Source organism: Canis lupus, chromosome 14, assembly GCF_048164855.1.
Source record: "Canis lupus baileyi chromosome 14, mCanLup2.hap1, whole genome shotgun sequence".
NCBI lineage: Eukaryota > Metazoa > Chordata > Mammalia > Carnivora > Canidae > Canis > Canis lupus.
The window spans coordinates 14,532,974-14,547,479 of NC_132851.1; the positions used below are offsets into that span (position 1 = coordinate 14,532,974).

At 33.2% G+C, this 14,506-nt stretch overlaps 1 protein-coding gene across 1 annotated transcript in view; it reads right to left on the reverse strand.

Moving 5' to 3' along the window:
- Positions 1 to 14,506, reverse strand: part of CSMD3 (CUB and Sushi multiple domains 3) — a 1,168,727-nt gene that overhangs the window by 253,347 nt on the left and 900,874 nt on the right. Inside the window, exons 29-30 of the mRNA XM_072774281.1 lie at positions 11,896 to 12,034; positions 8,462 to 8,649 (exon numbers count right to left, since the gene is read on the reverse strand). Of these exons, the coding sequence (XP_072630382.1) occupies positions 8,462 to 8,649; positions 11,896 to 12,034 (327 nt within the window). The remainder of the gene's footprint in view (positions 1 to 8,461; positions 8,650 to 11,895; positions 12,035 to 14,506) is intronic.

Genomic DNA, 14,506 nt, shown 5'->3' on the forward strand with positions numbered 1-14,506 from the left:
TACTCAGCCATTAGAAATGATAAATACCCACCATTTGCTTCGATGTGGGTGGAACTGGAGGGTATTATGCTGAATGAAGTAAGTCAATTGGAGAAGGACAAACATCGAATGGTTTCACTCGTAAGGGGAATATAAAAAAATTGTGAAAGGGATCATAGGGGAAAGGAGAGAAAATGAGTGAAAATATCAGTGAGGGTGACAAAACATGAGAGACTCCTAACTCTGGGAAACGAACAAGGGGTAGTGGAAGGGGAGGTGGGCGGGGGGATGGGGTGACTGGGTGACGGGCACTGAGGGGGGCACTTGACAGGACGAGCACTGGGTGTTATACTATATGTTGGCAAATCGAACTCCAATTTAAAAATTTACAAAAAAAAAAAAAAAAAACCAACAAAAAAAAACTCTTCATGGAGACACTGTTTTAAAATTATCCAAACATCTCCTTCAGCCCTGAATGACTACTTCTCTTCTCTAGTTTCCTATTGTCTACAACATAAAAGCATATCCGCAGATTGCTTTACATAGCATAAAGTGCTATTCTTTCCAGAACCTACGTTGGCAGGGTCGGCAGGGTTGTATTTTTGCAATGTTCAAATACAGCATTCGTTCATTGCACAACTACTGTGTATATTTGCACACAAACGAAAATAAGATTCAATGTCTATCTTCAAGGGGGAAATGGAAAGATATGTAGGAATACAAGTAATCGTAACTATACTCTGGTGTGAGCTCTAATAGAGGTAGGTGCTGCTTTTAAATAAAAAGCCTACTAAAAACATTATGTATTTAGAGTGCGTCAAGACTTAAAAGCTTTACTTTTTAGTGCCAACAGAACATGCTCAAGTGAAGGTATAGGACATATATTACAAATAATAAAGGAAAAACTTTTTACTATCCAGGGCCTTCAATGCATATCTCAGGGGTTTTTTTGGGCAGTGCATATTTCATGAAAATTCTGATGTGACTCTCTATGGCAATAATAGACATAAGGAACTTTATTAATTTAAGAAACCAGAGAATGAAAGAGGTAACAGCTTTCAAAATAAGAATAGGAAATAAAGAGGCTGATGAAAAAGATATACCCAGGCAACTTTGAAGTGGGGAACGGAACTTCCCTATGGATGAGAGTTATGAGGACTAGTCCAGAGAATTAATTAGGTTGGATTTAGGGAGTGTCAGGAACTTGAAGTTGGTATAAACATCAGAAAGAAATGTTATCCAGAGTATAAAAATAAGACTTTGTGAAATTGTGTGTAAGTGGGTATTGGTTTAATACCTGAGTATGGTGGGGACTTATTGCTGGATTCAGGGAGAAAGACTGAAGTTTATGGCATGATTATATATTTCTCTGTGTTTGTACTTTTTTTCTACTTTTATTTGCCTTTATTCTTAGTAGCCATAATAATTTTATTAATTTAATCATCTGATCCTTAGTTTTATCATCTGTAAAACAAGGGTAATAATACTTATCACCTAATTCTGTTCGTTCGGTATTTTTGTTGCATTTATAAGTCTGCTCACAGGAAGGTTAGAGATGATTCATTAAAAAGAGCTGATAGGGATGCCTGGGTGGGTCAGCGGTTGAGCGTCTGCCTTCAGCTCAGGGCATGATCCTGGAGCTCCAGGATCGAGTCGTACATGGTCCCACATTGGGCTCCCTATGAGGAGCCTGCTTCTCCTTCTGTCTGTGTCTCTGCCTCTCTCTGTGTCTCTCATGAATAAATAAATAAAATCTTAAAAAAAAAAAAAGGAGCTGATCAGTGTACCTAGAATAGAGTAGATACATAATGAATAATTTTCTCTTTTAAAAACTTGTGTTTCTGGCTTTTTTCCTATGGCAGCATAAATCTTAGATTTTTGGAAATAATGGGACATGGAGATGGATCAACCTGAGAAATAGGAATGCACCTACCGTGAGCTAAGAAAGATGGAGAGTAGCTTTTATCTCAAGTGCTTAACTACATGGATTTAGGAATGGCTACCTGGAATGTTAGGTAGAGAAAAGATTGTGAAGTCAATTCTAGTTTCCACAAGACGTAATGCTGGAATCCATTAGTACTATTTGCCCTGAGAATGGTAGAATTGGTGGGATTTTCCCTGTATCTTTTCTCCTAGTGATCTCTGGAAATGTTTTACAATAGGACCTAGCTTTACTGACTTGCTTACAGTTTTCTTTCCTTTCTTTCCTCTTCTCTTCTCTCCTCTTCTTTCCTTTCCTTTGTTGTTTTTTGTTTTTTGTTTTTTTTTTTCCTTTAAACTAGGTCTTATTTACAAGCCTGTTAGCTTGTAGATACAAGTAGCTATTCTTAAAGAGCAAAGTTCTCTTTATAAAATGCAGAATAAAAATGTATCTCTAAGATTTCTTACATTTCATTAATGCTATTATTCTAGGTTTCTAATTATGACTTGATTTAAAATGAGAAAACACCTCTTGAATTTGCTCAAAACCAATTAAATAATTACCATCTAATTATGATATGTAGGCACTATTGTAAGAAACTAATTGTATAGCCATGTATAACAGAGTTCTTGCTCTGAAGAAGCTTGTATTTCAGTGTATTTGTAGGGAGTTAGTGGAGTAAATGGGGATGCAAATAGTAAATACACATGCAAATAAACAAGAAAGTATCAGGTAATGAAATTACAGAAAAAGGAGTAGAAAGCACAAAATAAGATCTGAAGGCATATAAATATAAATGGAGTAAATTCAATGCACCAATAAAAGAAACATACAACTCATATGTACCTGAAAATAAGTTCCCATAACATATAAAACAAAAATGGCCAAAAATTTAAGAAAAAAAATTAAAAATTAAGAATTGTAATAGATATTCCCAAGTGTCTCAATAATTGCTTGACCAAGGAGGTTTTTTAAAAAATTAGTGAGGATATAAATATTTAAGAAATTAATTAGCTTAATTTAATGGATATATATAAATACCTTCACCTATCAATTAAATGTGCTCTTTTTGCTTCGCATACAGGGAGAGTCATAAAAATTGACCATACCACAGGCCATACAGCAGTCATGACCAGGAATTGGGATCATACATATCTTGCTACAGTGCAAATAAATTAAAAATGTATGATTACTTATATATTGAAATTAATTGATATTATTTCTGAGTAGCTCTTAAGCAGAAAAAAATAATAATGCAGTGGTACTAGGACAAGTTTAGAATTATTGATAATGAAGCTCTACATTTTAAAACTTTTGCAAAGCAAGTAAAGTGGTACTTAGGAAAAATATATAGCCACAAAAGTTCATAATAAAAGAGAAAAAAAATCTGAATATTAGTAAGTATTTATTTCAACAAACTTTAAAAAAAGCAAAAGCAAATCCAGAGAAAATAGAAGGGAATAAATATTGTCAATAAAAGCAATATTAACACATGTTAAACAATGTTAATAAAAAACATACAGCGACAAAGTAAGAAAATACTGCAAATATTTTAATGTCAGTAACCTTGAAAATTTGGATGAAAATAATTCTTAGCAGATTTTCAAAAATCTCTGAATGTAGAAAACTTGGATAGATATAAACCAATTAAATTCTACTCCCTCAAATCACTAAGTTCCTATTGTTATAGGAATTTCTAGCAAATATTTAAGAAACAGAACAAACTATTATACAAACTATTCTCTCTTATACAAACTATTCTAAATACTAGAAAAGTAAGAATTCTCCCAAAGTTAGGGGGTTGTATAATCTTGATCGAAACTAGACAAAGACAGTTATAAGGAATGAAAATTATAGATTAATCCCATGTTAAGAGATCAAAGACAATAAATTTTAATTGATGTTAATAAGCCCATGGCAATATATACCATAATTACAAAAATTTAATATTTTGATGCATTGAAATCAGCAAAATATACTAGAAGCAAAAAAAAAAAAAAACCCATAGCAAATTGCTTTTATCCTATGAATGTGAAAACATTTTAATGTTAGAAAAGTATAATATAATTTACCAAATGAAGAGCTTTACAAAGGAAAACCATGTAATATTTTCAATAGCTGATGAAAAGGCAGTTGAAAAAATTGAAGCCCATATGGTTAAGCAATTTTTAGTAAATCAGGAATGGAAGGGAACTTCCTATAATTGATAAAATTACATATAGATAGTGTAACTTTTGATTAAGAGTGTCCATTCTGCACACTCTGAACGAAATCTTAGTTCTGCCATAGGATTGGGCAAATTACTTAACGTTACTGTGCTAAAACTTCTTTAGAAGTAAATGATTTTTGTATGTATATAGTCTTAAAAAGCCCCTGAAAACAAGGAGTTAAAAAATGTTAGGTCTTATTAACATTACCTCAACCAATAGTAAGTATCATACCTAACAGTAAAACATTAGATGCATTCTCTTTAAAATCAGTAATGACCGAAGAACAATGGCTACCACTGTCTTAATTTGATAGTACTGAATTTCTTACCCTATTCAGTAAGCAAGAGGATGAGGGGTGGGTGAGCATAAAGACTAGAAAAAAAAAAAAAATCACAAGAAACAACAAACTAAAAAATAAAACCAGAACTGTTACTGTTTGCATAGAAAATCCCAAAAAATCCATAGAAAAAGTATGATAACAAATGAAATAATTAAGCAGGTTTGCTAGGGATTAAATAGTTACAAAAATCCATTTATTAGATACAACTGTCAATATGACTAATTACAATGGAAACTACAAGATATTTAAGATTTAGATGAGAAAAATTTATAAAGAAATGATAAGCTATTACTGAAAGACAATGAGGAAAGCATGACTAAATTGAGAGATATGCCACAATAGTAGATGAAAAGATTGAATAACATACATACTTCAATTTATTCCAAATAATTCATAAATATAATGCAATCCCAATCAAATTCAACAGGCAGAAATAACTTAATTCTAAAATCAAAATAGAAGTTATAAAGGTGAATAGACACCAGGACAGTTTTTGTTTTTGTTTTTTAAATTTTATTTATTTACTCATGAGAGACACACAGAGAGAGAGACAGAGACACAGGCAGAGGAAGAAGCAGGCTCCATGCAGGGAGCCCAATGTGGGACTCAATCCCAGATCTTCAGAATCACACCCTGGACTGAAGGTAGCACTAAGCCACTGAGCCACCCGGGCTGCCTGACACCAGGACAGTTGTGAAGGATAAGGTGGGGTACTCTGCCTACCTCATATCAGTACTTATTTTAAAGCTATAGTAGTAAAATTCAGAGAAGTCTTGGCCTGGGGATAGAAAAACTGGCCAATAGAACAGACTGGAGAAGTCAGAAACAGTGATAAAGAGATTTCATATTTGACAGCAGTAGCATTGTCTTGTCAATAAATGGTGCTAGCATTGATTATTCACTCAAAAAAAAAATAGATTACTAGCCTTCACAAAAATAAACTCCATATATATAAAAGAGATTAAAAATCAAAAGCAAAACTTTAAAACTTTAGAAAAAATTAAGGAAAATGCCTTTATGATTTAATAATAAGGAAAGATTTTTAAATCAAGGCATAAAAAGCACAGACCATGAAGAAGAGGAAAGGATAAATATTGATATTTAAAATTTTTGTATAGGAAAATAAACCAGAAATAGAGTGAAACTGTTTGCCAAAGTTGGTGGTAAGATTTTTACTACAATATGGAAAAAAAATAAAGGATTATTATCCATAATATAAAAGGGTTTTCTATAAATAAAAAAAGAAACAGGCAACCTACTAGAAAAATGTGCAACAGTAGAAATATGCAATTAACAAAAGGAAACCTCGGTATGAAAATAGAGATGTTCAACTTACTAGTAACTGGAGAAAAGAATAATGACATGTGATAACATTTAATACTCATGAGACTCACAACTTTCAAGGGTGATAAGAAACTTTCTGGTTTCTCAAAAATGGGGGATTTCTTGAAATCATAAATTGAAAAGGTATCTGCACACCATGCAGATTGCAGCATTGTTTACAAGAGCCAAAACATGGAAGTAGCCTAAGTGTCTGTCAACGGATAAATGAGTAAAGAAAATGTGGTACATATACAATGGCATATACGGCCATAAAGGAAGGAAATCCTGCCATTTGTGACATATGGATCTCAAGGACTTTATGCTAAGTAAAGTAAGTCAAACAAATATATATGCTGTGTGGTTTTACTTATATGTGTAACCTAAATAGACAAACCAAACTCATAGATACAGAGAACATATTGGTGTTTTCAGAGGCCAGGATGGCAGTTGGGTGAAATAGGTGAAGATGATCAAAAGGCACACACTTCCATTTATAAGATAAGTTCTGGGGATGTAATGTATAGCATGGTGACTATAGTTAACAATAGTATATTGTATATTTGCAATTGCTAAGAGAATAGATCTTAAAAGTTCTCATCACATAGACCACAAAATGTGTAACTATGTGTAGCCGTGGATGCTGCGGTAATCATTTTACAATATATACATATATCAAATCATTATGTTGTACACCTAAAATTAATACAATTGATATGATTATACATCAATTATATCTCAATTTTTTTAAAAAAAATGTGAAGTTTCTGAAACTTTCTTTGCTGTTGAGAATATAAATTGGTGCAACCTCTTCTGAGAAGAACTTAGCAATATGTTAGGTTCAAGAGGTTCATACCTTTTGAACCAATAATTCCATTCCTAGGTATATAATAGGTATCTTAGAAGGACTTTCACAATTATGTTCAGGAAAGTATCCAAAAGAATTTTCATTTCATTATGAAACATATTTGGTAGTGTAAAACTGAAACAAACTGTCTATCCAAAAATTTATAAATTAACTGTGATACAGTCATGAGATGGAATATAATAAAGAAATTAATAATCTAGGTCTACATGTCTCTATCATTAAAAACAGTGTAAAGGGAAAGAATTTCGTAAGTATATGTACATGATGGAAATAGATAATTTTTATGAAAATAGGATAAAAGATGTGTATGTGATAGAAAACATGAAAATACCTAGAAACATACATACATGGAAAAAATAAGCACCAAATTCAGAATTAGGAGAGAGCAATTATAAAAAAGTAGGACTAAAAATGGTCTTGAGTGCTCATTATGATTTGCCTGGATAGTCAGCCAGCTGGGTCGTGCCTTGTGCACAGTGTGGGGAGGCCCTTCCACATGGAGAGATTGGTATGGTGCTGAAGTTCAATCCTGCATAAGACCAATACTTTTTAACTCATAGTTGCAAGGCCTAGACTTTTCCCGAGTCCTCTGGTTTGGAGCATCTAGCATTTGCAAAGAGCATTTGCAGAGAATCCCAATAAATAGCTGGCCACCCAGATCTTCACTGTCTGGTGTCAGGCACCTTGTAAATTTTTCCACTGACGAGGCCATTTTCTTTCTTTCTTCTGTAAGATGAAAGACTCATAGAGGGCTCAACCTTCCCACTATAATGAAATCCACATATATCAAGTCTATATCCAGTAAATAACATGGTCCTGGCATGCATTTCCAAATTTTGTTGGAGCTATTGGAGGATTCCAAGTATCTGTATATTGCTTATTTGTCAGTTTTCTCTTTCTCTACCAAAGACTTCCTTAATCCTTGCCATGTAAACTTGTGGAATTAATCTGTACTTCTTTTGATAGACCTGAAGAGAATACGCCTTATATTTCATATTATATTTCGTAACACAATAATAAAGAGATCTGAAGCAAATATGACAAAATATTAAGGTTTGTCAGGTTGGATAACAGATACTATGAAGTTTGTTTTGTTATTCTATACAATCTTCAGTTATTGAAAATATTTCATAATGAAAGAAGAGCTAAGTGGTAGTAACAAATCCAAAATATGTATTTTTAGTACTCAATTCATAACTTGAAATAAGTTATTAGTGTATCCTTTATGAACCCAATTGTTGGAAAAAAATTTAACTTTAAACAACTAAGATCTTTTGTCTTATAGTCATTGAATAAAAGTTAAGAAAAATATATTTATAAACATCCATAGGCATTGTAATTCATTTAAATACTTGCAGAAATATTTTAAAATATTATAATTATCACTATATTTTATTTTCCCTAGTCTGAATATTGACACATTTAAATATCTTTAGACATTTTCTGAAATGTAATTATCAGTATACTTTATTCTCCTTATCACTGAGATTAGTCTCTGAATAAAGATGAGTGAATCTTCAGCTTCCAAAAAATTTGTTATTGTTGTTTTTTAATATTTTGTGGTCTTAGCCAACTACCACAGTGTACTAATTGCTAATTTGTTTGTCTGATACATTTCCTTTGGTAGTAATTAGGGAAATGCTAATTTCCTTCTCGCTGATAAGAAAAGTCTACAGTGAGAGCCCTTTTATGAAATAAATCATAAGTAATCTGCACTAAGAAATACTCATATAACTAACCACTGACAATAGCCAATGCAGAATTAGTCTTCTGGATAAAATACAATCTAAATCATGCAGCTAAAATAAAATGTTCACATTTACCTTTGTATTCTAAATGAAATCCAGTGTAACTAACAGATCCATCACTCCGAAAAGCCAAATGCATAGTATTTGAGCTGCTTTCTATTCTCTCTGGTAACTTGCTGTCTTGAAAACTTCCAATCAGCGGGCTATTACTGTCTGGTCCATCATATATATAGAGGAAATCGTAGTTAGGTTCTATGCTAAAACTAAAAGGAGAGAGAAAGAGAGAAAAGGAGTTGGAATGGTTACTGCTAAGGTATTAAGTGTGATAGTCAATAATCATATATTAATTTAGTCAATACCTTTAAAAATAACAGACCTTGTTAACATAAGCTAATTTGAAAATTTACCTGGCAATATTCATATATTGAATATTGCCAGGTAAATATAGGTGAATAAAGCAGTGGAAAAGATATATTGGTATTTTCAAATATTTCTAAGTTGGCACTGTGTCTACAGGGAATATAAATGATAGTAAGGTAATTTATCTAATGAATGGGTAGAGGGTTTTGAGTCAGATATATAAGTTCAAGTCTTGCTTCTGCCCCTGTTAGCTACATATCGTTATGTAAGTTACTTTATATCAGTAAAACATGGAGGATAACATCTATTTTTAAAATTTTTCATGCAGATATTTTCCATCATGGAAGTGCAACCTCTTTTTTCTTTGTCAGTGACACTATTTGCTTGAACTTCAAGCATATTTGCTGTTTAAAATTCAACTCTACTTGTCTGATTCAAGCAAAAGTTTGAAATTCAAAATTTACATTTAAATTACTCAAATGAAGTCCTTCACATTGCATTAGGTATTCTTTTTCCTGAAAGTAAATGTATTTTCTTCTTTTAGAACTTGATGTAAGAGAAATCAAACCAACTCCCTGTTCGTCAAAATTAAATAATGTGTAAATAAGGACATTTTAGCATGTAAATTATTCAAATCAATATTTTGATATTGCAAACTTTGCATAATAAATTTGCCTTAACAACCTTCAAAAGTATGAGAGTTGTCCCCTAAAGATTATAGAACTTGCATATTTAGAAGGCAAAGATGTACAATCATTTGTCTATGACCTAGCTCACACTGTGGCAGAGAAAAGGATAGATAGACTCAGTTGTGTCATTAAGAAAAGTCAACAAGTTCACAATATAAAATAAAACCAGAAAAACTTGCAATTGTTAAACATCCATCAGTGGAAAAACTATCCTGTCAAATTTTATCATCTTTGTAGATAAATAAGAAGCTTGTTAGGTAAGATATATTCTTTCCAAATCTACTGGATTTATAGAGGATACATTTATATGACACTTATAAACCCTTACATATGCATATAGAAAGAATAGGAATCCAGCTAGCTTACTTGTGCATACATAGCAGTGAAGAAAAACTGGTATAATGCAGGGTTTTCAACCTCAATAAATAAGGGCCCTTTAATATAAGAAAGTTAGGAGACCACCACAATGTTCCATTCCATTTAATTTATTCAGTGTAATCTTCATAAGTCTAAATCAATTAATTACTCTTGAAAACTTTTTGGTGGATATAGGCCTAAATTTTGGTAATTTTTGCTGTAAGGTAGCAGGAATCAGAGGACAAGGCCTTATTTTGTTACTTACTACACTTCTTCTGGGGTAAAACACAACCTTTCTGAACTTCATTTTTTTCAACATTAGGATTTGATGAGTGTTATAACTTCCTTACCTATGTCACTGTTGGCAGAGTCACTGGAAGCGAGTGCTTTATAAATATATACCTCTATGTATTATCCTCAGAAACCCAAAGCCTATTTAACAAAGGACTGCAGCACATTTCTTTTTAATTTCTAGTTTGGACCTAAATAAATGCTTCTAAATATTGCTTTGTAACTTTTTAAAGAGGGACAATAAGACAAAGAAGTCGTTTTTTAGGAAATTTTAGAATCTTAGCTGTAATGACTATTTTACCTGAAAAAAAAAAAAAAAGGAGAGTACATTCTAATAGAAAGTTCTACTTTACAAGGCAGTTTCATAAATATTAACTTGGTCTTGTCAATAATCCTGTGGTATAAGGAAGGGATTATCATTTCCATTTTCCCAATGAGTACACCAGGCCCTGAATGCCAGTGATCTCCCTAGGGTCACAATATAAACGACACAGCTGGAAATTAAATTTAGGTCATGCATTTCATCTAATACAGCCTTCTATCGCTCATTTATTAACTACAATAATTTTGTAAGTCTACTAAGGCCTGTATCATTTAAATTGACATTTCTAATGTCTGTACTGCCATTTCCTCAACTGTAAAAATGAGTATATAAAAACCTCAGCAAATTGTCTTATAACTTGGCCCTAGCATAGCTAACATTACCATCAATATTGCTTTATTATTACCAATTATCAATGTATCTCTACAAATTATAGAAATCCAAAGTCTAAATATGTACACCTTATCACATTTTTATGAGTTCAAATTGTTTTTAAAACCTGGTTTCAATATACTAGAAAAAAGTACATATTTAACCTTAATATTTTACATAAATACCAAGCAGCTTTAACACACCGTCAGAGGCACTGTATGTCAATCTGGGACACTGAAGGTCAGGAACATCTCTACTTAAAGAATCATTTGAGTTGCCAATACCTAACCCTTCCTATTGAAATATTAAGGGAAAGGAATAGGACCAGGTTCTGTGACAATAGGTATAATTTCCATGTGAAGAAATAGGTTCATTCCAAAAACTAACCTAGATGGTGGAGGCAGAGTTTGAGCTCGAAGCCAGCCACCTTCTTTCCCACACAGGAAGCTGAATCCTCTGCTACTTCAGTGCTAAGCCTACCCTGCAATTGACATTACTAAGCAACAAATGTAAATTCTGGAACACTCCCAGGTAAAGCTCTATCATGAGACAAGTTATGCTGAGAAATCATGTGGGAATGATTCATCGGATTCTTCTTTGTCAGCTTGACTTCATGAGATCACCATAAAAATAACAGGTAGAATGCATGTTTTCACCAGCTCAATGGTAATGTGCATGCACAGATGGGTATTTAGAGGCTACAAAAAGATGTTGGGTGGTACACAAATAGGAGAAAAAAAACCCTGGAAATATTGACCTTTTAATCTTGAAGTTTGGGGAAAAAAATTAATTTTTTGAGGCAGCAATGGTAAATACAGGGAGAGAGGAAAGGTTATAAAGAGATCACATTTCATTAGAGACAATAAACTACTCGACCTTTAGCACACTTCCTCTACACTGAAATCTGGTGAAGATGGTCACCTGCTAGACTTCAGAACTACGGTGGCATCTATATTATTACACAAGGCTCTGAGAACTGCTGATTGCAGAGTACTAGTGCTGGAATTAATGAAAATTAATTAAAACGTCATATACAGAAATAAAACTTTGCCTAGTGCAAATGCTAGGATAAAATAACAAGAAAAAAATTTTTAATGTGGAAATGTACAGGAACTCACCTGATAAATGCCAAGGAGATAACGTAGTCTGTGTTGACCATGATAGTCCAGTCACAGTCCCTGCTGTGGGGATACGGATGAGGGAAGTTTGGTGAAAGAATAAAGCCTGACGATCCTGTTAAATTGCCTCCACAGGGTGCTTTAATTTAAACAAACAAACAAACAAATGCTTAAGTGATTAATAAGATTAGTTATCAATATTTGTATAAACACTTCTCTGAAGAATTTAGAAGATTCTGTACACATCTGACTTTTTCTAGTATTGGACGGTTGAGAATACTGCATTGTATTTCAAGAAAGGCCATTAGAATATTAAAGACATTAAGTGTGTAGTTACATTGAATTTAGCTTCTTTACTGGCTTCAAAAGACAAGAAGAAATTATATATGTACCCTCCTCACCTTCTATTACTATTTTGTTTCATGTAAAAGATAAGTATTGAGAAGAAGAGTACAGATGGTTTTCCCACGGTTGCTAAGACCAAATCTAAAGCTTACAGGAAAAGTCAGAAACAAAACAAAGCAAAATGAAATCTCTAATAAGTGGAATAACGGGATATGAGATACTTGGCTCATTTTCACATCTTCCCCAGTACCTTTTTTAATGTATTTATGGAGGAAGAGTTTTTGACAATAGTGAATGAGTGAGAATGGATAATTATTTGTGAACCTACAGCTCTTTACAATAAAACACCCTTATACTGAATGTTACCATCTCCCTAAATTCTAGTTGTCTGACTTGTTGATGAAAATAGACAAAGACTACAGTTATTGCAGACACAAACAAAGGTTTCTGTGACACTTCATTGGAAAAGCTTTAAAACTTGTCAGTGAAATTCAAAGAATACATTCTTTAGGGGATTATTGTTGAAGTCTGTGTTTAACAGTTTATGATCAGGAAATAGTATATAGAATTGTCAGCTTCAGAAAAAACAGAGCCATGAAGATAGGGAGGCCCCAGTGGTGGAGTGGGACAGTGGGGATATACACACACACGCCCAAGAGAGAGACTGAGATCATGATTTCATGATGTCTCATACATGTAATCAACATGCCAAACTTCTTCTCTTATCTGAATTTTAAAATTGTAGTTTTCTCACGTAAATTTCAGCATTCAGTTATAAGGCATTTTGGATTCTTTTAACAGCATCAAATTAGTTTTGGAAGAAGGAACATTTTGGTTCTGGCAACATTTCAGAGCTCTGTTCTTTGCCTGAGTCTAGATAAACAAAATCATCACTCTGATTTGGTAACGTTTGCCATCTAAATAATGGATGTCTGCTAGGATATTTCTCTACTCCCCTCCACTACCCTTGCCTCAGTGTCTCAGTGACTGTAGATAACCTCAGCCCTACTCCACTGAGAATACTTATTTGCTCAGACTTAATTTATTCACTACTGCTTACCTATCACCTGCACATCTTTGTGGATCTTATCAAATGATTAGACATAAATATATCAGCTTTCTATAGTCCTCCCTCTTCAAATTTCAATGTCTCCTGAATATTTCTCTCTACAATTAGAGGATAAAAATCCCCTCCTATTAATCAGAATAACACCCTCAACCTGGTCACATAATTGCTCTTCCTTCTCTGGAATCTTGGTTCATTTATCACCTTCAGTCTCTCCGGCTTTATCCCCTGTGTTCACAGACATGTTCAGAGGTCTTTTATCCAAAAAATAAAACAAAGTTCCTTAGAATCTATTGCTTTTCACTGTTTTGTCAACTGAAATTGTTGAATTTTACTTGATGATTAAAAATGCCCTCACCTTTTTTGTGTTTGGTTAAATGGGCTTACTGTGAGGAACCACCCTTCTCCATATGACTCAGATAAAACTCACTTATCATGTATTAGATAGGACCCCTTAAAGAAGCTCCCTTACTTTCCTGTGATAAGACCCTGTAGATTCCAATTCTTTGACTCAATTGATTAGCTAAATTTACTCATTAATTGGAATAAAATGCTTGTAACTAAACTTTAATTAAGCTTTCATCCTTCCTCTGAGCCCCTGAACTTTGGTCCACCCTCAGCCTTGAGTCATCACACAACATCTCCTAAAGACAGGATGGACTTGAAAGACATCATTCTCTGCTCTACTAATTGATTGGTCCACTATTTCATCCCATTTCCCTACACTGAGTTCTTTTTAGCCTTATATACTCCACTCCATACAAGGAGAATTCCTTTTTTCTAACTCTTGAGATGCTTGTAGATCTTATGGTCACATTGCTCTCCCTATCACAATGGTTATCCCCACAACACTCACACTGCAATAGTTCTTTATAAATATAAGTCTCTCCTTATTTATTTATGATTTGTCTTTTCTAACTAAGTCTTTTGAAGAGGACGTCTAATGTCATTGGCTCTTTCTTCACCTGTCTGCTGTATTTACTTATAGGCAGACTAACATGATTAGCAAAGCAGGTCACCACCAGGAAAAAAAAATCTCATAGAAAAGCACCAAAGTATTCATCCCAAAGTATTCTCTTTGGTCTTACATTGTTTTTCTTTTAAATTATATTGACAGAGACACAATAACCCTTTTGTTGAGTATGGACTCTAGATAGCTTTATTAGTTTCTTTCCACCTCCCATTTTTCTCCAAACATTG